This window comes from Rhinichthys klamathensis, unplaced genomic scaffold (genome assembly GCF_029890125.1).
Source record: "Rhinichthys klamathensis goyatoka isolate OS25496 unplaced genomic scaffold, OSU_Roscu_1.1 h1tg000050l_1, whole genome shotgun sequence".
Lineage (NCBI taxonomy): Eukaryota > Metazoa > Chordata > Actinopteri > Cypriniformes > Leuciscidae > Rhinichthys > Rhinichthys klamathensis.
In genome coordinates this window covers 913,885-936,444 of record NW_026606596.1, presented here as the reverse complement: position 1 = coordinate 936,444, position 22,560 = coordinate 913,885, and the positions used below count along the sequence as shown (strand labels likewise).

The 22,560-nt window shown below is 39.0% G+C and overlaps 1 protein-coding gene across 6 annotated transcripts in view; it reads right to left on the bottom strand.

The window, feature by feature from the left end:
• Positions 1–22,560, bottom strand: part of auts2a (activator of transcription and developmental regulator AUTS2 a) — a 393,745-nt gene that overhangs the window by 137,410 nt on the left and 233,775 nt on the right. For all 6 annotated transcript variants that reach the window (XM_056247641.1, XM_056247645.1, XM_056247642.1 and 3 more), the window contains one exon: positions 2,686–2,715. In XM_056247641.1, coding sequence (XP_056103616.1) covers positions 2,686–2,715 — 30 coding nt within the window. The remainder of the gene's footprint in view (positions 1–2,685; positions 2,716–22,560) is intronic.

Below are 22,560 nucleotides of genomic sequence, written 5' to 3'. Positions count from 1 at the left end.
TCTAATGATTAATAAAACAGTTAATTCTAACTCATTCAACCTAATAATTCTATAATGATGTTCAATATGATGGAAAAGCAGTTATATTTAAAGTTTTTGTCACCATTTCTGAACAAGCTTGCAATTAGGCAATATACACATCAAGCTTACTATATACCCTTACTATATACGGTATATATATATATATATATATATATATATATATATATATATATATATATATATATATATATATATTAGGGCTGTCAAACGATTAATCGCGATTAATCGCATCCAAAATAAAAGTTTGTGTTTACATAATATATGTGTGTGTACTGTGTATAATTATTTTTAATACATAAATACCCACACATGCATGTGTATTTAAGAAATATTTGCATGTATATAGACTGAATGTAGCCTACATATAATGTATATTTTATATAAATATAAACATTTTATATATAAATAACATATTTTTTCTTAAATATATACGTGTGTGCATTTATATACAAAATAATTATACACAGTACACACACATATATTATGTAAACACAAACTTTTATTTTGGATGCGATTAATCGTGATTAATCGTTTGACAGCCCTAATATATATATATAAACACACATTTTATGTTAAAACGCCGTGTATGACGGCGTTTGGCTGTAAACGCGATTCATTTATGGCGTAATTCTGAACCTCTTGGCTTGCCATACTAATCCTAACCAAACGTATAATACACACGCACCCCACATCACTACTAAACCTATGATGCGTTTCCTATGCATGTAAAAACTAATTTTCGCGTATAAGTTGCACGATAAACACACTGCGTGCTATAGAGACGCATTTAGTGTGACCGGGTTGATATATCTATGGCAACCAAACTTCACTGGTGAGACAGAAACGTGCGATGAACGGACGGTCAGGATGACGTTTTGGCAGGGGAAAAACTGATCAGAAAATTTAACGAAAATGTAACAGAATGTTGTAGAAATGTAGTGGAGTAGAAAGTATAATAATTGCTGCAAAATGTAACAAAGTAAAAGTAAAAAGTATGCACTATTGATTTTACTTAAGTAAAGTAAAGATATGTGAAAAATTTACTTAAGTAATAAGTAACGAAGTATTTGTACTTCGTTACATTCCACCACTGATTAATGTGAATAGTCGTCCTCCCCTACAGCCGCTGAACATACTGTACTGTAACTGCTATTGCAGGGGAAAGAGCAACTGAATTCATTCCCAGAGTAAAGCATGTGAACATATCACTGATCTGTCGCTTATTGCTACAACTCAACATGCTGACGGTTTTGTAAACACATTTTAAGAGCTATTGACAGAAAGAGATCCCTCTGAAGTGTTTGCGAATGTGTGTGTGTTTGAAAGAAAGCGCTCTTGCTTCTTTGTTTATCTAATAAACCCTCCCATTGTTTTGACACATAATTAATCAAAGGCAGAGAGAATGACATGACATTGTGAAAATCATTAGAGGAATAATGAGAAGCAGGAACGCAGCGAGCAAAACAGCGATTAATGTCGTACACCACACATCTCTGCCATGCCACAACAAAAGGGCTTTGACTGACATGGCTAATTCGACTCGTCGTCATCAAACCACCACTGGTTAAAACAACAAATAAGGAAAATTCTAAAAGAGTGAACAAAACAACATTTTCGTGTAATCATGCTGATGTTCAACAGACAGTAAATGTGTCTTGTAAAGCTTTTTGTATCTTGCCTAGTTTGCATCAAAGTTAGCCTAGAGCCTAGTGTTCCATTACATTCATGCATTTAAAGAATGGCCTGATTTAGTACATACTGCATTAATAACATACTGTATGTCTTGTGGGTTATATCTATATATAATAAATCTGTAGGAATTGTTTCATGTTAATATGTGTAAAATGTAACTCATGAAGCTCGTAATGGTTCTTTTCAAATTTCGCACACCATTTAGTCATTCATAATTAATGCAGAGTTAATTAAGGCCTTCTCACAGTCATTAACAAGATGGTAATTCTAATTAAATAGAAACACACTTTTAAGTAGAGTCTAATATTGGATTCTCATTGATTCAACTTTGATTAAAAACGAATAAAGATGATTTTAGAAGTGCTGCTATATGATGTAACATGGTATTAATAATACCACTACTGGCACTAAAACTACAGCTAACTAGCTTTACATTTCCTGAAGGAAATCACAATTCAGTATATTAATTACAATGTTGTAATCCCCCCCCACACACACACACACCATATTTAAATCCGTATTTTACATATTCTAGTTGGAAAAAACTAAAAGACATTCACAGTGAGTGACCAAAGCGACCAGACATCATTCATTTTCAAGAAAGATTTGGCGAATTCGGGGAGAGAAGGCAATGCAATGCAAGAGGGCAACAAAGATTTATGCAAATTAGTAGCGAATCGATACGATGAAACAACTACCAATAAGAGAGCAGACAGTGATCTGCCACCTAAAACATAGGAACGACTACTAGAAACCATCTCCAATGATGTATTCGCTATTATGACGGGGCTTTGTAGTTGTCTTTGCATATTATGTAGGGATAAGAAACAGTACTATAACAAAAACATTTCAACATTAATGTTTAATTCCTAAAAAATACATAATGAGATTTCAATACACTACTGTTGTTGTGAGCTCTGTATTAATAGAAATAATTAGGTATGGTCTTACCTTGTCTTCTTGGTCACTCTCGCTTTCACACTGTAAGACAAAGACAAAGGCAACATTAGAACAGTGCAAAATCTAATAGATGTGACAAAGCTGAAACACTTTTTTTTTTTGCTTTTAAATATAAAGCCATTATGAAGTGGAAATCTGATTCCGGCAGTCTCGCACTGCACAGCTCATCAGCAGAGTAATAAAAGTCTAAGCAGGAAAAGGCTGTTCTTATCTCACTCAGTGGCCAGGCCTCATTACATCTGCCTATTACCACCAGCAGGGCCTTTTCTCCCAGACACCAACTAGAGTACGAGTCCAACTATCTTCACGTCTCATAGGCCACAGACACACTGCAACTACTTAAGCTTGTTCTGTACACAGCTTTTTTAAAATAAAAACAACCAAATTCACTTTCCTGATATTCAACAAATTGATTACTTGGTCAAAAATATCTAATATTAAAAGGGTTTAATTGTTGGCCTTGATGTTTAGGGTTGGGTACTGCAGACTTCCTGATTCAATTAGATTCTGAATCCTTTGGGTCTATTTCTAACTTTTTAAATCATTTCAGATTGATTCAAAACTTCTTTTGAAATAAAAAGAACTGGCTCATAATAGTAATTTGTTCATGAATCAGACTACACTGGTTGCTGAATTTGGAGCAACATACTAATTGTACTATTACAGATGTGGCTAAATACTGTAGTAAGAGTAGTTTGTGGTTCCGAATTCAGCATATTCTGATTATTCTGATTCACTAAAAAGTACCAGTTCATAAGAGTTGTTCATGTTCAGAATTGGGCTACACTGGTCACACTGTATTTTTCAGAATCATTCAAAAGAACTGGCTCATGAGTCATTCGTTTACGGAATCGGTCGACAATGATCATGTTGTATGTTTTTTATTTCACTAAAAAGTACCAATTCACAAAAGTCATTAATTTTGAGAATCAGACTTCACTGGTTGCGCTGTATGTTTTTGATTCACTACAAAAACAGTTCATCATAAGAGTCATTCGAATCACGCTACACTGGTCGTGCTATATCTTTTTAAATCACTAAAACAACCAAGTCAATATGAGTATTTTATTTTCCGAATAGGGCTACACTGGTCTTCTTGTATGTTTTTGATTCATTAAAAAGAACTTGTTCATAAGAGTTGTTTGTTTTCAGAATTGGGCTACACTGGTTACACTATGTTTCTGATTAACTAAAAAGAACCACGGTTGTCACTCCAAAAACTTTGCAGTGCATACATAGCCGTAAAAAAAGACTATAGTGATCCAACTTCAAACAGAAAGTTTTTTTTTCCAGTGTGCACTTAAGAATTTAACATTTTAGACATTACCCTGAATGAAAAAAATGGGTAGTGGGGTCTTCATGCAAAATAAAGCAATGAAAAAATGAGCTAATAAACATAGAATGATATTACAATGCTGAATTTATGCCTTTCTGTCCAATTTCAATTTCAAGGTCCGCTTAATTCTTTATCTACTAATTAGCTAGCAGCACACAGATGACTTGGCTGGGAGAGATGCGCTCAGGGTTTGAGTTTGGACTCCCTAATGAAGGCCTGCTAGGGGCGGGGCTTAAGGTCTTCAGGGCCAATTACACCCAGTGGACCATAAACCTTGTGGCAGCCCTGAATGATTGACAGTTCTGGGAGCCGTATTCCTGCAAGGACTGAAAGCTAGGGATAGAAAGTGAGAGGAAGGGACATAGTGAGAGAAGGGAGAATATTTTCTGGCACGAGTTTCTCCCATCTGACCTGATACAGGGCCTGCTGAGCAGCATCCAATTTACAGCCCCAGTCCAATGGGATTCGAGACATACGGGGCTCATGTATTATACATAACCAATAAACACACACACAGGTGTTAATAACCTACTGCTCCTGTGTGTGCCAGTACCATAATACTGTTAGCATTACAGTAAAAATGCTATGAAACACAATCAGTATTATATTATTGAGGCTTTTGAAATACAACCCACACTCTTCCCGTCCTTCCATGTACTTGGCCACAATGGTCGATGTACGACTACATGAAGCCTTCCTAAAGGCCAGAGGCTCCCCTTCATCTGGCACAGGCAAAGTTCCTGAAGAGTTAAAATAATGAGCAAAATGTATTTTTTCCAGTGTGTTGTGATCCATAAAAAACACTGCCGGCATCTCCATTGGCGTGTCAGTGCTCCCCGTGCCCAGCCTAGCGCTTTGATTGCGGAGATATGAGAGGAACGAAATGACTCGCCCTTGCTTGTGAAGCAAATGGAACGCGCTAATAGAACTCATCGCATTACCCAATGCAAAAGTGCCATAGCCCATTACGTCAGGATAAAAGGATATCATTGTAGACGGTGAGCAGAATTGACTTTCTGCGCCGCGACTTGATGATTTAATCAACTGCTCTCCTTCGCTTCTCATCCGCGTGCCTGTCGCTAACACAGGTGCCGTTAAACGACACTCTCTCGCAAGCCAGCGAGTGGAGAAAGGGAAGAAATTGCTGTCATTATTCTTTCTCTCTCTCTTGCTCCTTCTTTCCAAGAATAGAGGTGTGTAAATTTCCATACTGGTGCTGAGAGAAAAGATTGAGAAAAGGGGGGTGGGCCCAGATGGAAATACCTTTATAGTGGGAAAGTAAAAGTAACGGAAAAAGTAAGATTAGATCTGACAGGTAAGGGCAGGCAACTTGTTTGTCCTTAACAGCGAGAAGCTGCACTTTTCATGAATAAACAACAACAAAAAAACAAACAAAAAGAAGGTAAGATCTGTCGCATGTTGTGATTCAAAGTATATTAGAGCGTCTGAGTCATGGCATAGTGCTTAGTACATATTGGGCTGTGGTGCTCATGTGGGAGATGCAGGTTCGAGTCCAGTGTCATTTTTCTATTCTTTGCTTTTCTCTCCATCATTTCCTGTCCTGTTTCATCAAATAAAAGTGGAAAAATATATTGTTGACAGACAATTATACTATACAATTAATATTTTATTATAGTTATATCTTATATTATAATATAATGTAATAGCATATTCATTTTATATTATAATTGCTTCAGTCAGGAAAACATCCATTTGAACAGATTGAAGTTAAGAAAACAACAGTAAAGGATGCTGACAAGAGTAAATATGAAGAGATTGGCGTAATGATGGTCAGTCCAACATATTTAATTCCTCTAAAATACTTGGTATTACAGTCATATTGCATGGATTAACTTGGGAATCCATCTCAGCATTTTCAAGCTTTTTTTCTGGTGTGGTGTTAATTTCAAAGCCAAACACTTCGCCAATTGATCTTGGCTGCAGATCAATATAGCATGTTAAGCTTATTAAAACAGCCAATGGCCTCAGTGGAACAGTAGAGCCATCTGCTTTAGTTAGACACACACTCCTCAGATACAGCGAATGAGGAAGAGCTGATTAGGCCTCCGAATGAGACCAATAGTGTAACAGATCCTGTCTACCCCTGCTATGTTCATGCAGTCTGTACTGCAGCAGTGCAGCATGGGAGCTAAACATCTCGGAAATCCTCAAGAAATCAAAAATGACATATTTGACATATTTCAGAATAACAGTGAAGCAGGAAAGGTATGAAAGCATGGTTCATTATGCACTTGTACTTGTGCTAACACTCACTCTTTGTTTTCTTTCCCAAATATCAATGAAAAGGAATAGGCATTTTAAAAGTGCCTTCAATGTTTTGTGGTTTGTCCCTTGGCTTTATAACAAGAAACAAGCTCTTTGAAATGTCACCAACTTCTTGTTACAACATGAAATGTCAACCCAGCACTATTTAAACAATGTCATGGTTTCTTGAAAGTCTGCACTGGAATCAAAGTCCCTAATTTGGCTGGTTTTCCACTAAAATCGAAATGAAGCTTTTTTTTTTACACGAGCACATCCACACACAGACGACGACAAATTTCCACAATGGCAAAAACAGGGCATTTACATGAAAATAATCTTCAAGCTAAATACATTTAATTTCATTCCTATTTGAAGTCAAATCCCAAAGGCCTCGTAAGTGCGGTACAATAAAGGAGCGAAAGCAATCGTATTCTGAGCTCGTTTAACCAAGTCTTTGCCATTGTCCAAAGCACCGAGCTTAACCAGACTTCTCGAAATGAAAACCTCAGTGCCCACATCAAACTGCATGACACACTCTGGTGAAGGGCCAACACAATGACAAATGTGTGGTTTAAATTCAGCACAGCTATGAGCCAAACACAGCAAACACTGAAAATATGCTTCAAAAATATGTTTAAAAACAGCACATAAAGAGATCTATTCTTATTTAGCAGTCATTGATGTAAAACCGCAGTCAAATGTCAAGTTAGGACGCAAAGTGTTCAACGTTCCATTTCATGGTCTATTTGCCATTGTGTTGTAATTGGCACTGTCAACGAACGCTGAAATTAATTGAGACTGATCTGTGCTTGATTACAGAGGCAGTGGGGGTCCGGAAGGTTGACGATAGGTTTGTACGCTCTTTCTCCCTCCATCCCTCCTCCTTCTCTTTCCTTTGCTATTTTCACCCTCTGCCTGTCGCTCTCTCGCTCTGCCTGCGGGCTGTGGTGGGTGGCGGTGGGGGACAGCTTGAAGAATGGCAACCATTGCCAGGGTCAGCTCTGACAGTGCCAATTTGATGCGCTGCCACAGAGAGCTATGTGCCCCACCTCCTTCCTCCCCCCTCATTCTCTATCTCCCTGTCCTCCTACCTCCCACAGAAAAAGCTGTGCGTCCTGATGGTTTTCTGATGCAAACCATGGCGCGGCAAAATGGTTTTTCCCCTCCTGCTGCCTGCTTCTCCATCTGCCACTGGGGCCGCGCCGCCGCCGGCCGCCTGCCTGTCACAGCGTGCAGTGAAATTAGCCAGGGAGGAGGCGCTCGCTAGTGCTAATTACGTTTTAATCATTGGAAATGTGTTGGCAAATCAAGGCCTGGAGCTCCCACTCTCTGCTCTGCAGTAGGAGTGTGTATGTGTGTGTGTTGAGCTGTATAGAAGAGGAAGGATGAAGAGAGAGAGGAAGCAAAAACAGGCACAGCCAGCACTGAGCTAAGAGTCAGACGCTCTGAGGAGAAAATGGCGGCGTGCCTTGTACTGTCTGCTGATAGTGAGGCTTTGAGTATTGGGCCACAGAGAGACAAGAAATTTCAAGACTGAAACCAACGCTTCTCCAAGTCTACCAAACAGAATGAGTTATGCCACACTGAGCCAGCTACTGACGACCCATAAGTACCAAGGTGACATTTTAACAGGTACACTCATCAAGCGTGGCTCTCAAGATATTGGGCAGATTCTTCAAAAACTGAATACTAAACCTATTCAAATATTTTAATTTATTCATGATTCAATTTATACAATTTTTGAGGTTAAACCAATAAGAAGGAAATTATTTTCTTCTCCAGTGATACTCATGACAAACTTGTATTCAATATGAGTTCACAAACTCATTTGAACGTGAAATTATAAGCTTACGGCAAATAGGCAGGAATGTTGGGCCACAGAAGTTTGACAGAACTCGATTTTTTACATGTGACACGATCCATTTAACTTATCGTTACTTAAAGAACTGGTATGAGTACCAATAAATACAGTAACATCAAGCTTTTATAAAATGTATTTCCTTAATTAAAATAAATTAAAAAATTCGCAATTATTCCAAACTTTTGACTGATAGTGTATACAGAATCTGTGTGTGTGCGTGTGTGCAACTGTTTAATTCATTTAGTCATAAGAAATGTCAAAAAATAGCATTCAATATATTTTCTCTAGTTTGGGTCTCCGCTAAACACAAAATGTCCTTTTTAGGCCACAATTTATAAAAGTTTAGGAAACCCTGATCAAACTGACTGCAAGCAGACATCATAGATAAATCAAAGCAAATAAAAAAATAAATAAAAAAAGACAGACGGCAACCATTAAAACATTAATGTAGCTAACACAATATTGGAGATGCCAATGCTGCATTACACCATGTATTCAATGTTTATGTAATTTTAAGCTCAAATGTCCAACTTAAGCTAAACCTAACAGTGCATAAATGACAGACGTGGGTGGGTGACATAAATAACATGACTGCGGATCATCTACCCCATGACCCTGTCTGTGTTCTCCACAAGCCTTTAACATTAAACTCAAGTGAAATCTAAACTCACTTAGAAGAAAAAACACAGCAGCGCTGCTGTCAGACGCATCAGCGAGAAGGAGGAAATGTATTTCGACACCTTTGACTGGCTTAGGCCATTAAGAGCACCAGGATCCAGACCTGATGACATTCAGGGACTAATTCACACAGCATCTGCGTGACGTCCAGCTGTCATCCTAAAGTACAGCAGGATGAAGGAGCGGAGGAACAAATGAGGAGGGAAGCGTGACAGCCAGGAGGGCGTCTAGATACAGGGAAAACATCTCCTTCACCACTGTCCCAGGGCAGCTCTCTCTCTCACGCCTGTCAGAAAGCAGTCATCTGCTGCCTGGCCTAATAACCTCCAGCCTGATCGTAGCGTCCAACCCTCTCCCTCATGCACCTTTCCAACATCTGCAGGCAATTTCCTCCCCGATATGACACTTTCTCAGACCATGAGCACTGAATATGAACTAAAGGACTTAAGAGAACACAAATACTGACGCTTTGTTCCAAAACCTAGAAAACTGCCAAAATAAAGCACACTTTAATCATGCGTGCGCTCCTAGCACAAAAGCAGCATTGCATATGTCCTTTATGGAGAAGGCAATCCCATAATGCACTGCACTGGGGGAAAAACAACACATGGCAGGCAAACCAATAATTTTTTTTATGATAAATGTACTATTTCAAATTAATACTAAAATGTAATGATTAAATAGTTGATAAAAAATATTGTATTATATTATTGCTATATATTAGAATTATTATTATTTTTTGTTATAATATTTGTTTCTTTTCAAATTAAATTTAAATTTGTTTACATGATATTATTTAGACAATATTATTTTTATATTCTGTTGTTTAAAGTACTGTGCCAGTAGCTTAGCAACATGCAAACATCAAAATCTATTAAAATCACCTGTTATCTTTGTGATGCAGAATTGCTGCCTATGTAGGTCCAATTTGGTCACTTATGAGGTTCCATGACAGTTTGGATGCTGTCTTAGAAAACTGCAGTGTTGCTATTGCAGTAGTTTTCTAAAATAGCACCTGTGTGGGAAATACTGGTGTATAATAAAATTGTAGATAAGAAGCTGAATCTCAACTATTGAGAGCCATTCTTAGACGTATATCAGCCACACACACTCTCTGTGTGATGCCGTGCCAGGAAACAGAAAAGGGTTAGCGGGTACAAGATGTGTCTGTGTTATGCCTGTATGCATGTATGTAAATGTGTCTACGTATCTGGAGGGAACGTCTACCTTTAAAATAACTTGTCAGCTAAGCTGCTCGGGCTGACAGATGTGAGATGGCGCCCCGAGGTTGAGCTTGGCACAGACAGATGGTGCCACAGGGCAACGCGCTTAGCTGATCAACCAAGGGTGGCATTGTCACCAAGCCTGCCAGCCACAAGTGAGAGTGGGAGAGTAGGGTAAACGCTGTGTGTGTGTATGTGTGTGTGTGTTTGTTTGTAAAAGAAAAAAAAGAGTGGGAAGATGAAATCATATGTACAAATCAGTAAAACATAATTTATTCCTGTGATGGAAAAGCTGATTTTTCCAGCATCATTACTCCAGTATTCAGTGTCACATAATCCTTCAGAAATCATTATTCTAATATGCTGATTTGCTGCTCAAGAAACATTTCTTCTAATCAATGTGGAAAACAGCTGTGTTGCTCAATATTTTTGTGGAAACCATGATACATTTTTTTTTTCAGGATTACAATAGAAAGTCAAAAAGAACGACATTTGTTTGAAATCTAAATCTTTATATATTTGTAACATTATAAAATTCTCTACTGTCACTTTTTATTAATTTAATGCATCCTTTTGGAATAAAAGTTTTAAATGCTTTCCAAAAAAAAAAAAAAAAAAAACCCAACTTACTGACCCCAAACTTTTGTACAGTAGTGTATGTAGACACACACACACACACACACACACACACACACACACACACACACACACACACACACACACACACACACACACACACACACACACACACACACACACAGCTTTGTTTTTGTGATATATGAGGACATTCCATAGGCGTAATGACTTTTATACTGGACAAACTGTATATTCTATCCCCCTACACTGCCCCTATCCCTAAACCTACCCATCACAGGAGACATGCTGCATTTTTACATAAAAAAAACCCATTGTTTTTTATGTTTTTTAAGCTATTTGAAATATGAGGACACATGCAATGTCCTCATATATCACGTGTAAGTTGTAATACCAGTGTAATATGCATGTCATTATACACATTTGTGTCCTCATATATCACAAAAACAAACACACACACACACACACACACACACACACACACACACACACACACACACACACACACACACACACACACACACACACACACACACACACACACACACACACAGGCTGAATGTCTGCATTACTACTGTAGACTAGTTTAGAGCAACAACATATTTCATTTGACAAAATAAATCGATTTATTTAAGCGATTTAAAGTGAAAAATAAAAATTTCAAGGACAAAAAGTATTTTCAAAGGGTTTTAACCAAGAGTTTTTATGTAAAATTTTCATGAATCTGTTTTAATTCATGTCTAATTCAAAATTCATCCAATGTTCTATGGAATTTTTTATCCACTGTAACGTTATTCGGAAGATATAACTAATGTTTAGTCAGCTAACAATCAACACCTAGGTAGACAACAGCACAATAATTCATAAACTGTGCTTCTGTCCCTCACTGCTGTTTATGTCAAATTAAATATGGCATGTTTTCTGACTAAGGTCTATTTCAAGATGCCAGACACTTTTCTTTCCCCTAATAAACAAACAAACAACCAGAGTCAGTGTGAATTTCACTCCCACAGACATTCAGTGCTGAACAAGGTTAGGCAGCAAACAGTTGCTAGCTTAATCAAAGATTAATAGAAAGATTTTCAGACAATTAAATACATCAGATTGCATTGTTTGTACCATTATGGCTCCTCCCTGGGGAACAGTCCACTTTGTTTGCACTTTAATTACTGCATGCACAGCTGACATTTGCTCTGATGCCAGCTGCCATCTTTGTTATGCTTCTCCTCGTACCCTCTGGAAAAGAGCAGTGAGGCGGAAAAAGTGTGGATGAATGTATGCAATTATGATATAACTGAATATCCCGACAGCACAAAGACATATATAGGGCAAGTGGACAATGCAGAAGCACACAGGTCAAACACTAACTATTTATTTTATCATTTTATCATACCATATAGACATCACACATGAATGAGCAATATTCTAGCTTTCCTTCATTTACTCTTCATCATGCTCTCTAATTTTCTATCAAACTGCAGTATCTCTTTTTTCCTCTATTTCCCTGTGCCTCCCCCACTTTCGCTCTTTCTCCAGCAGGAACGGATGTGTAGCTCTAATCACTTTGCTCCCCACACCTGACGGCACACTATTAACTCTAGGTCTCTCTGGTGACCCTGCGGGTCGTTGCCCATCACATCAAGTTTTTATTAGGGAATTTTCCTCATCATTAGCTCTGGCCCAGACGCCCACCATTAATATTCATTCTACTGCACACTTCCATCATCCTCTGTCTCGGTCTTACTACAATCCATCTGAAATGCTGCAGCACATTCACCACCTATCATTAACAGAGCTCCATTCCACCATTGACAGTTGTTTGGGAAGACACAAACATACCTTGACCTGTTACATTTTTTGTCTGTCTGTCTGTCTGTCTGTCTGTCTGTCTGTCTGTCTGTCTGTCTGTCTGTCTGTCTGTCTGTCTGTCTGTCTGTCTGTCTGTCTGTCTGTCTGTCTGTCTGTCTATCTATCTATCTATCTATCTATCTATCTATCTATCTATCTATCTATCTATCTATCTATCTATCTATCTATCTATCTATCTATCTGTCTGTCTGTCTGTACATTTTAATATGCATATGCACAAGTGTCAAGTGATTTACATATTTTATAAGGGTATTTACATAAGTACCCTTGTAGTCAATAATTTTATACCCTAAAACTAATCTTTGATCACCAAAATGGCATTTAAATGTTTTTATTTTGACCCTGTGAATTCATGCCTTTAAATAGCTTGAATGTTATTCTACATCCTTGCTTCATTTAGTATATCCGGAACGATGAGTTTGTAAATTAGCCCCGCCTCCACTCACTCATACAGGCTCATCCACAAGTCGATGTATCAGAATGGTAATGCATTTTATGTATCGCTCTCTACAACGCCGGTTACATAGCGGTAATTCATATGATTAGCCTTTTGCTTGCCTACGTTATCAAACAGATAATAATGTGTTGCTAATGTTACACAAACCATGTTCCCGTTCGCCATCTCAGAGTCAGCAGCTGGCTTCTAAAATCAGCATCCTTAGAAACGCTTTGAACAACTTAGAACGTCAGTGGAGAAAAGCATATAGTTCATCATAACATTGTAATATACATCATATACAAAATTCACCCGCTATATTGCTAAATGTATCAGATTTTTCATATCAACAGAAAAATATACCGGGATAACCTAGCTTCTCTCGAGACTACCCTGCTTTGCAGCAGTTAATGATATGCTAAAGCCTGCCTGCATCTTGACGTGATTGGTGACAAGGTAGTTTGTGACGTAAGAAACACAGGCGATTTCAAACTGCGTTTTTGAGACCGTCTGCAGCTTTAAGGAGAAAATACTCAGCAATGTTGCTGACTTATGAATTTGCACATGGTTTGTCTTAAAGCATATTAAAAACACCCCATAGACATATAAACAACATTAAAAACTTGATTTTCACCACAGGGGGTCTTTAAAAGTATGGGATTCAAATCTGAACTGTTTAATAAATTGCTTATCTACAAAGGTAATTACAAAAACAGCAGTGCAGTAACTGTTGAACAAAAGCATTAACTACAGGCCAGACCAATGAGCCCCTCAGCTGGAAGAGACACACACACCCACGCACACGGACAGAGGTGATAAGACATTTTCACACAGCGCCAGTGGCCAACTCTCACTCTGATAACCCTCCTGCTCCAGGGGATGGTTGTCTAAACACACAGACACACACAGACCGTGGTGGTGAACAGAGGCCTCTGCTAGCCACAGGCACCTCCAGCAATTTGTGGCTGTATGTGTATGCATTCCTCAATGCAGTATTTTAAATAAAAAACTATTAAAAATTACACACACAGACATATTACGCACACATACACACATAAACTATTTTTTAATAAACAAAATATATTAATTACACTGTTAAAAGCCATAGTATTAGATTAACGTCAAGCTTTTAAATTTGAAATTAAATCTCAATTTAAATATGTACAAACAAACAATTTGTGCTGCCAATACACACAGCACAGATGTGCTGGATGAAGCAAAACTCTAATATTTGTATCTTCCAAGTGCCGAACAGCTTTAGTTCTTATGCCATTATCATTAGTTATGAATTAATTTTCCCAGACATGCTTGATCCAATTGTTCTCATACAATCACCATAAACACTTCTCAACATGCAAACAAGCCTAGATGAATAAACACCAATGGAAATGTCTTGCTCTCAACTTGGCGGCCCTACAGAGCTGCCAAAGATCTGCTTTGTAAACAACACAAATATTTAATTTGAGAGAGTGATGCTGAGCAAAATGAAATTAAAAGGAACTCATGCTAACTGTTAAATTACTCGCAGCGCGCTAAATTACATTTGCTTTTCCATCGGAGAGATCAAACGGGAAAACTCCAGCACTCCAGCGCTAATTATTTACAGTCTTCACCTCCTTCCCATCCCAGGAGGCTTAATAAACACACTATTTCTCTCTCCCTCTCTCAAGTTTTTGCGCACACTTGTTTATTTCTGTTTTTTAAAATAATTATATTCCCCCACCTCTTTTCCCGCAACTTCATAAACTCTGGCGTCGAGAGCCAAGACTGAGATTCGGATTGTAATCCTTGTGTACACTGGGGCTTCTTAAGAAAGGAGACCATCTAAAGCAGGGTGGGCCCTGTGGGGGTGTTGCTGTGGCAGCGTCGCCATGGGAGCAAGGGGTGAGTGACACGAATGGCTGTCACTGGGATTAATTAGCATGCTAAGTGGCGGAGGGGAGCACTAGGCAGCGGGTGTGAAGCAGAAGCCATCTGACATGCACACACACACACACACACCCCCAGAAGTGTGGATTTTCACCAAAGGTGGCGGCAGTGCAGATTGCAATCGCACCCCTGAGAAGTGATCTCACACATATACTCCTCTCTGAAGAACAAAATAAAAACAGAAAAGGTGTCTGCTCGATGTGCAGTTAAGAGGGTGAACAAAATTATTTCTAATAAGAGGCAGCCAAAAAGACATCAATTACTCCTTTTCTTTTTCCCCCATTCTCCTCTATTGATTCCATTTTATTTTAATAGCAAAACTTTAGGCAACAATCTCAAAATTCAGCAGAAAATTAGCTATTTGCCATATTTCAAGGGATGCAGCCATATAAAAAAATTCTGGCTAATAACAGTAAGCTGATAATTATCTTAATGTTATGCCGATAACCAATGAATGCCCAATATTAGCATTCCATACTACTGTGTCTAAAAAAATATAAATCAAATAAATCATTTTAAATGCTACAAATTAATTTAGGCATCACATAATTATAATGTACAGTCGAAATTCATTTTGAGATGGCTTACAATACCATTTACCAGTGTTATCAAATTATTTGTATTTTTAAAGACTAAAGGAATAGGTCCCTATTCTGTCATCATTTACTCATCATTTACTCACTTTTTGTCCATATAATGGAAGCCAATGGTAACCAAAACGGTTTGGTTTGGAATGACATGAGTGTGAGTAAATTATCATTTTTGGCTGAAATCTCATTTTCCTTTAGATGAAAAAAAGTAATATAAATGTAAAAATGGGGGAAACGAGCATACACTATTAAAGGCACACTATGCAGGAATTCCGTTTTTGTCAAACAGCGACCCCTAGAGTCGCTGTGGAGTACTTGTATTTAACGTTACTGTCGTAAATACCACTAACGCAGAGCGTCTCTGCACTCACGGCCTGATACCCCTTTGAAGCTGTTATATTAAGGTACAAATCTTGCATAGTGTGCCTTTAAATAAGAGATCTAGCGCTAAAATGTGTTTTTGAACTCAAGCTGAGCGCTCGTGTCCGCTGCTATCAGTGTCATGGATACAGTGTTCTCTTGTGGCGGCGCGCGCAGTCTTCACTCGGACACGCTCTTCAATATATCGCCGTTGTGGAGACTCTCTATTCGTTCCGGTGAAATCACAAAATAAAATGCACACAAACGTGTCCCAGCTTGATATAGACTGTAACCACTGATGAACATATTCAGTTTTGATGAGAGAAAAAAAACGTAGAACCTGTAACATCTAACACGCTTGGCAAAAGATTACCACTAGAACATTAAAAAACTCAAACAAAACTTGCGGATCGATGCATTTATTTACGGGTTGAGCAGAGAGGCTCATTCTCTTTTCCTTTTCCTAGTCTCTTCCGACCGCGTTTTCTTTGCTTTTTCCATCGTCGAGTATCACGTCTGAAATGCGCGCAAGTGTCTTCGTGCTTCATATGTTGTTGTTGATGTGTGTGACGTCGTTGCCGTAAAGCATGTCGTGATTCTCGTGAGATTTGTCGGGGGCGCTCCTCTCAAACTTGCATTGCTGGTTTTTCCAGCGGCGTCCCCCCCAAGCTTTACTACCAGGATGATTCGCCCTACTATGAGTTTGTTTACCACCGAAATGACTTTGAAGCTGTTATATTAAGGTACAATTCTTGCATAGTGTGCCTTTAAATATACAAAACTGGCCAATACTGATAAGTTAGAAGTACATTAAAATGAAAAATAAATAAACTAAACTAAACTCCAATATCGTACGATAACCATTACAGTACCAATGCATCCCTATGATTTCTACATTTTTATTACAACAATCACAAAAAAGGGGCTGTGGCCCTCTGGAGGGTCTCTGGAAAAATGCAATTCTGTTACAAACTGAACACAGCATAAATTCTAGTACATTCAATGTTCTAGACATTCTAAATGCACTGAGTATTCTAAAAATGGCTTTGGATTCTAGAACTCCATATGAGTCTGACCCCTATGATCATAATCTCTACAATTAGAAGAGGGGTTGTGCCCCCCTGCTTGGCCCTGTGCCGTCATGTGACCTCAAAACAGCAGCTGAAAGACCCGGCCTATTGCACTTCAAAAAAGAGCGAGCTTCCGCCTGGCACCAGCGCTGAGCAGATAAGCCTAATTAAGAGATGGAGAGATGAGAGCGGTAGAGCAAAGCCCCTGCCAACATCAGTCTCTCTGCTCAGCCCATTAAAACTACAGAGCAGGACGAGGGAAACAAACACAATCAAAGCCCTGTTCCTGTGCGTTTCCTGTCTAGAAATTGGCCGTAGGCATTATCTCAAGCTAACACCGCATGCTCGCACTGGAACATGATCCAAAAGCTACAAAAGCAAACTTTCGCCCGCATGCAACACCTGTTTGCGGTTAGTGTGTCCGACAACGCTCCCCTCCCTTTGGGCTGCTTTGTTTGGCTTTAAAGTTCTGTTTCTTATTAACATGATAACTAACATCATGCTAATAATCCCAAAGTTAATCAAAGATTTGACGGTGGATGTTGGCCAGTTTGCCCTTATTGAGTAAAACCGCAGTAAGATGAAATGCTCATATCTGTAGACTAACCCCAGGGCTCTTGTTATCATATCGATCTGCCCGACAGGAAGTGGCCTTTAGTCTCTGGGTTTCTAAAGTCCTACTAGCTTAACATGGCGAACCGACTAAAACCGAATGCTTTTTTTTGGTGCACAAGCCAAGCAAAATCTTGTCTGTCAACGCCACATTTATTAGTCGAATTCTTCTCGAGCTAAAGCCCGCTTTGCTTTGGGAAGGAATTTGCGTGTCATGGCTTTCACGGTCAGCAGTTAGACCCGTTAGTGAAGAAGTTATAGTTACAGCTCTTCAGAAACAGTAGCCCTGTCTGTTGGAGAGGGTCAGAGGATCGTGTTACTACTCCTCATGTGGTTTGGCTGTGTTATTCCAGGCCACCGGGTAAAGCCGTGCGTGAATGTGTGCACGTGTGTGCGCGCTTGCTCTTTTCCATTAAAGCCTGACCTCTATTTCCATCCTGCAAATTCAGCATATGGTCCCCTGTAACTCTTTATGACAAGCCTGATCTGGCTTTTCTCTCAGAGAGAGAGGGAGAAAATAGAAAATGAGACAAGGAGAGGCAAAAAAACCTGAAGTGTTTTGTCAGCCATAATTACTCTTCAATTATGTGGTCCAAACACAGAATTAGGGGGCACTTTGTTGTTGGAGCAGACGCTCTTTGATCAGGGCCTGGTGGAATGTGTTTCGCATTAGGGGCCCGGTGCTGTGATGTATGTGTCCTGTCAGGTCCAGGATAACAGTAACAGGACCAGGGCAGGGTCACCCCCACCTGCTGAGGATCAGGTCAGAGGAGGTATTATATGTGACTGAGCTACAGCTGCTCCCCTGCCCCTTAACCTTTTGACGTGCTTCTTTTCGCCATCACTGCCAGGCAAAGACCCCCAAGTGTGGTACTGCAGTCCATTTAAGGGTGTTTCTTTAACTTTGAGCCCTATATGTCCACTTTTATGTTTGTCGGAAAATACGAAAATTCGGATATGGATTATGTTTAAAGCAAAGAATAAAATAAACCATTTCAATACTTGTGTAAAATAACAACAACAACAACAACAAAACAATATAAACTTTTTAAAATGTGTAATGTTCTAGTTATGTCCACCCCATCCAAAAATTTCGCTCTTAATAATTTTTTTTAACAAAAATCTATAAAATCATAATTAACAAATCTTAATTTTTATACAAAGGTTAGTTTTTATTATAAATAATTTATCCATGCCCATCGTTTTTTAATAATTTTTTTCTTTAATACGAAAATATTAACAACCTGTCACTTACATGAGAACACCTTACATTTCTTGTTCGAGAAGTTGTTTCATTTGGATTTACACCACAATAGGGATGAAAAGATCGCAATTTACTGTTTCATGGGCGCTTTACTGTAAATTTCGCTGTGTGCAGAATATTTTTTATTATGCATCATTTCCATTCAAAATGTAATTTAGTCAAATTTGTGATAATATTATGTGTATTTTAAATAGATTTAAGATTTCAAGATCCATAACATAATATATATCTGAAATTATTGTCATATAAGGTGGAAATGTCCATTGCTTTCAGAAAAAAGGAGCAAATCAAATAAACTATTAAAAGTATGAAAAGTGTGTTTTAAGAGAGTTTTACTTTATTTGTAGTTCACAGGGCCAAGAGTGCCCGAAGAAACACCTTTAGTCGTGGCTTAATGGTTAGAGAGTCAGACGGGTTTGAGTATGGGTTGCCATACTTGGCCTTCACTTAAAAGGGATCTCTCCACCTGAGCACATATTGAAGAGGGGCTTGAATGACAAACGAACAGGTTTTTGAAAGCATTTGAGTGAAAGATTGAGAAAGAGAGAGGAAGTCAACTTTATGATTAAAATTCTGTCACTTTATGGTCATAAATTACACAATATTTCATTTTTTTCACTCAGACAAACCCACTTCGCCATTATGTAAGCCAGTTGTGATAGATTTGTCAAGAGCTAAACTCTTTTTTGTTGCACTAAAAACGTCCTGTGCATAACACACACTGTCAGAAACAGCATAAATGAGTTGAAATTTAAGATTCAAGCCATTTTCTCTTTGTCAAACAGTTGGTGTAATGTTTTAAACACTTCTGCAGAGTCTCAAGCAAGTCAGAGTCATTCTCCCGGCCCGTCTTAAATCCCTCCATTCTCAGGAGAGCTTGGTGAACGCTGGCGGTGGCCCACGCTCCAGCCTGACAGCCATCTGCCGAGTCCCATCGGTCCACTGGCGAGTGATACAGAGCAGGCAGGCGATCTCTCCCAAGAGTGTCTACATGGCGTGTGTAAAAGGGTTGTTCTGTGGCTTCGCTGAGAGCCCCTTGAGTCACTGTTTCGGGCTGGAGGCCCAGGGGAGGAGGGTGGTTGTTTGTGAGGCAGAGGGAGAGAGTGAGCCCACTCCAAAGCTGCCTCCTCAAGCTGTGGCCCTCTGGAGGGTCTCTGGAACGTCTTGGAGCCATCTGGGGAGAAGTGGAGCGTGGCAGAGAGCAGCTGGACCCTCTGAGCGCCTATTTAAGTACTGGAAGCCCTGAGGCACCATCAGTCACATCACAGAGACAGAGCAGGGACATGCAGAGAGGGGCAAGTAGGAAACAGACACCCTTAAAATATAATTGCCCACAAATCACCAGCCCATGCCCCCAATATGCCCTTTGCTCAGTCAAGAAAAATAGATTTTACTCTAATAAAATTAAGCCATAAAGACATGCCATATTATAAAACTTAAGCATTATAAAACACTTGAGCAAAATATTAGCACAAAACAAATCAGTTCTTTGGCCTCATAAACACTCTTCTTCCAAACTCAAAAAAGCAACTGGCTCTGCAAAGAATGGCCACTGCCACATTAGCTATGTTTACATGCACCCAAATAAACCATTAGTAATCAGATTGATTGACTGATTGATGGCTCAATCGGAATGAAAATCGATCCAATCGAGCTTGATTCGGATCGGACTGAAATGGGTGGAGAAAAAATAAATAAACAAAGCATGTAAATGCCTGAATACAAGTAGCTTCTCAATCGTACTGAACAATTCCTTGCACACGTGCAGTGCCGTGATACGTTGGTTGACCAGAGCCCTTTTATAATAAAAGTTTTTTTAGGGTTGATATAAACTAAAGAATATGAAAAGAAGTATATGTAAACAAATACTGAGTGGTATAACTTGGCGGTCCGTCTCAACCGCCTTATACAGTATCTGACATATAGACATGAGGAAGGTATGTGTGAAAAGGAATAGACTGTGTTGTTTATAACATCTCAGGAAGAACACCTCGGTGAAGCAGCTAAACGCAGAAATTACTGAAGCTTTAAATAAACCACCACACGTACTAACAACAAGCTGCGCCGTCTTATCACATCACCTTATCGTGCTTCCAACTGTCAGCATCCCAGCAGCATAATTATCCGAGCCTGTCAGCCCACACTTATATATATATATATTTATATATATATATATATTTTTTGTGCTTATTTTTGGGGTGTTTTTTGAGCATATCAGATGAAAGATGAATCTTGGGCATAAATCTCACAGCTGGCAACATTCGTCATGAGATTTCTTTGGCTGGAAATGTAAAAGTAACTGCAGACGGCAAATCATTAAACAAACGCTGTGATGAGTGATTCCTCTGTTAGTAATCCGCGTTCTGGTCCAAATGGCTGACAGATGAGCTACCACATGCTAAACTTGTAATGAAATGTTTGAGAGATAATTGGGAAGGTCGTGGTAAGACTCTGGCTCTCTGCTCCATCTAAATGTGAGAACCAAATGCTCTTTTTCTATTTCGCGCCGTCTCATGTTCACACACAAGCCCTCCGGTAAAAACACAAACACAAGCATCTAAAAGACATAAAACTTAATAGGCACCATCCTCTCAGCGGTGCACTTGTCGATTGCTCGCTAGAGGCGGTGTAGGTGGTTTGCTCCTGCCGTTCGGCTGTCTTGATGCTTTGTGTTCGTCCCAGGAGTCCATATTTATGAGGCTAGGGAGACAGCGAGGGTGATGAGGGAAGAGATTGCTGGAGAATGAAAGAAATGAGATTTCTATACCGAGAGAAAGAGAGAGGGAGAAAGCTCCTTGTCAGGAAGAGCATTAATTAAAGTGTTAAAGCTAAAAGAAGTATTGACTTCCTCTTTCGTTACAACCCCCATCCCCCCCACCCTCACAAGCTCCCTACGGTACCGTCTTCTACTGCAGGCCTAGAGAGCTGACTGCAAGAAAAAGCCCACCAAGACCAATTAAAGCCTTCAGCACCAGGCTGAGAGCAAGACAAATGGAGGCAGAGAGGCTCGATTACAAGAAACCTTTGTACCAATGTAAAGCAATTAGAGCGCTCTCAGGGGCCAGACTGCACGGTACCTATGTGTCATGGATCCGACATGCCGGCTAAACCTCCCAACAATCACTCTTTTCTGCTGCCTCGGCCCACTCAAATAGTCGTATTAGTGTCATATATCAGCTCACAGGCCAGCTATTGGTTTCAGCTGGGGCAGGAGAGAACGAGAGTAAACGAGATGGCTAAAAGAACGGCCAACCTTTGAACCTCCGTGACAGAAACAATATGTTGGAATCTACGCTCAGCCCTGAGGGATCTCCTCTTTAGTCCGGCTAAAAATCACTGTTTGTTTTAGAGGTCAAAGGGTTCAAACTTGTCATGTTGATCCTTGCTCTAGTCTCTGATTAACTACTTGTCTACACTGCTAACAATAGTCTCTTATCAAGTTATTATATATTTACATGTATTTTTACAAGTTTATTTTGGGGTTAGTATGATTATTATTATTTTATTTTTTTACTTTTATTCGGCAATTTGTTAAAGTGACAGTAAAGATATTTATAACGTTACAAAATATTTCTATTAATCAAAGGAATCCTGGAAAAAAGTACCACAGTTTCCATAAAAATATTAGCAGCACTGTTTTCAACTGTTACAATAATTAGACATTTTAAGATCTTAGAGGCATCTTAGAAGGATCGTATGCCACTGAAATCTTTACCCTCACAGGAATAAATACAATTTTATATATATATTCAAATAGAAAACAGTTATTTTAAATTGTA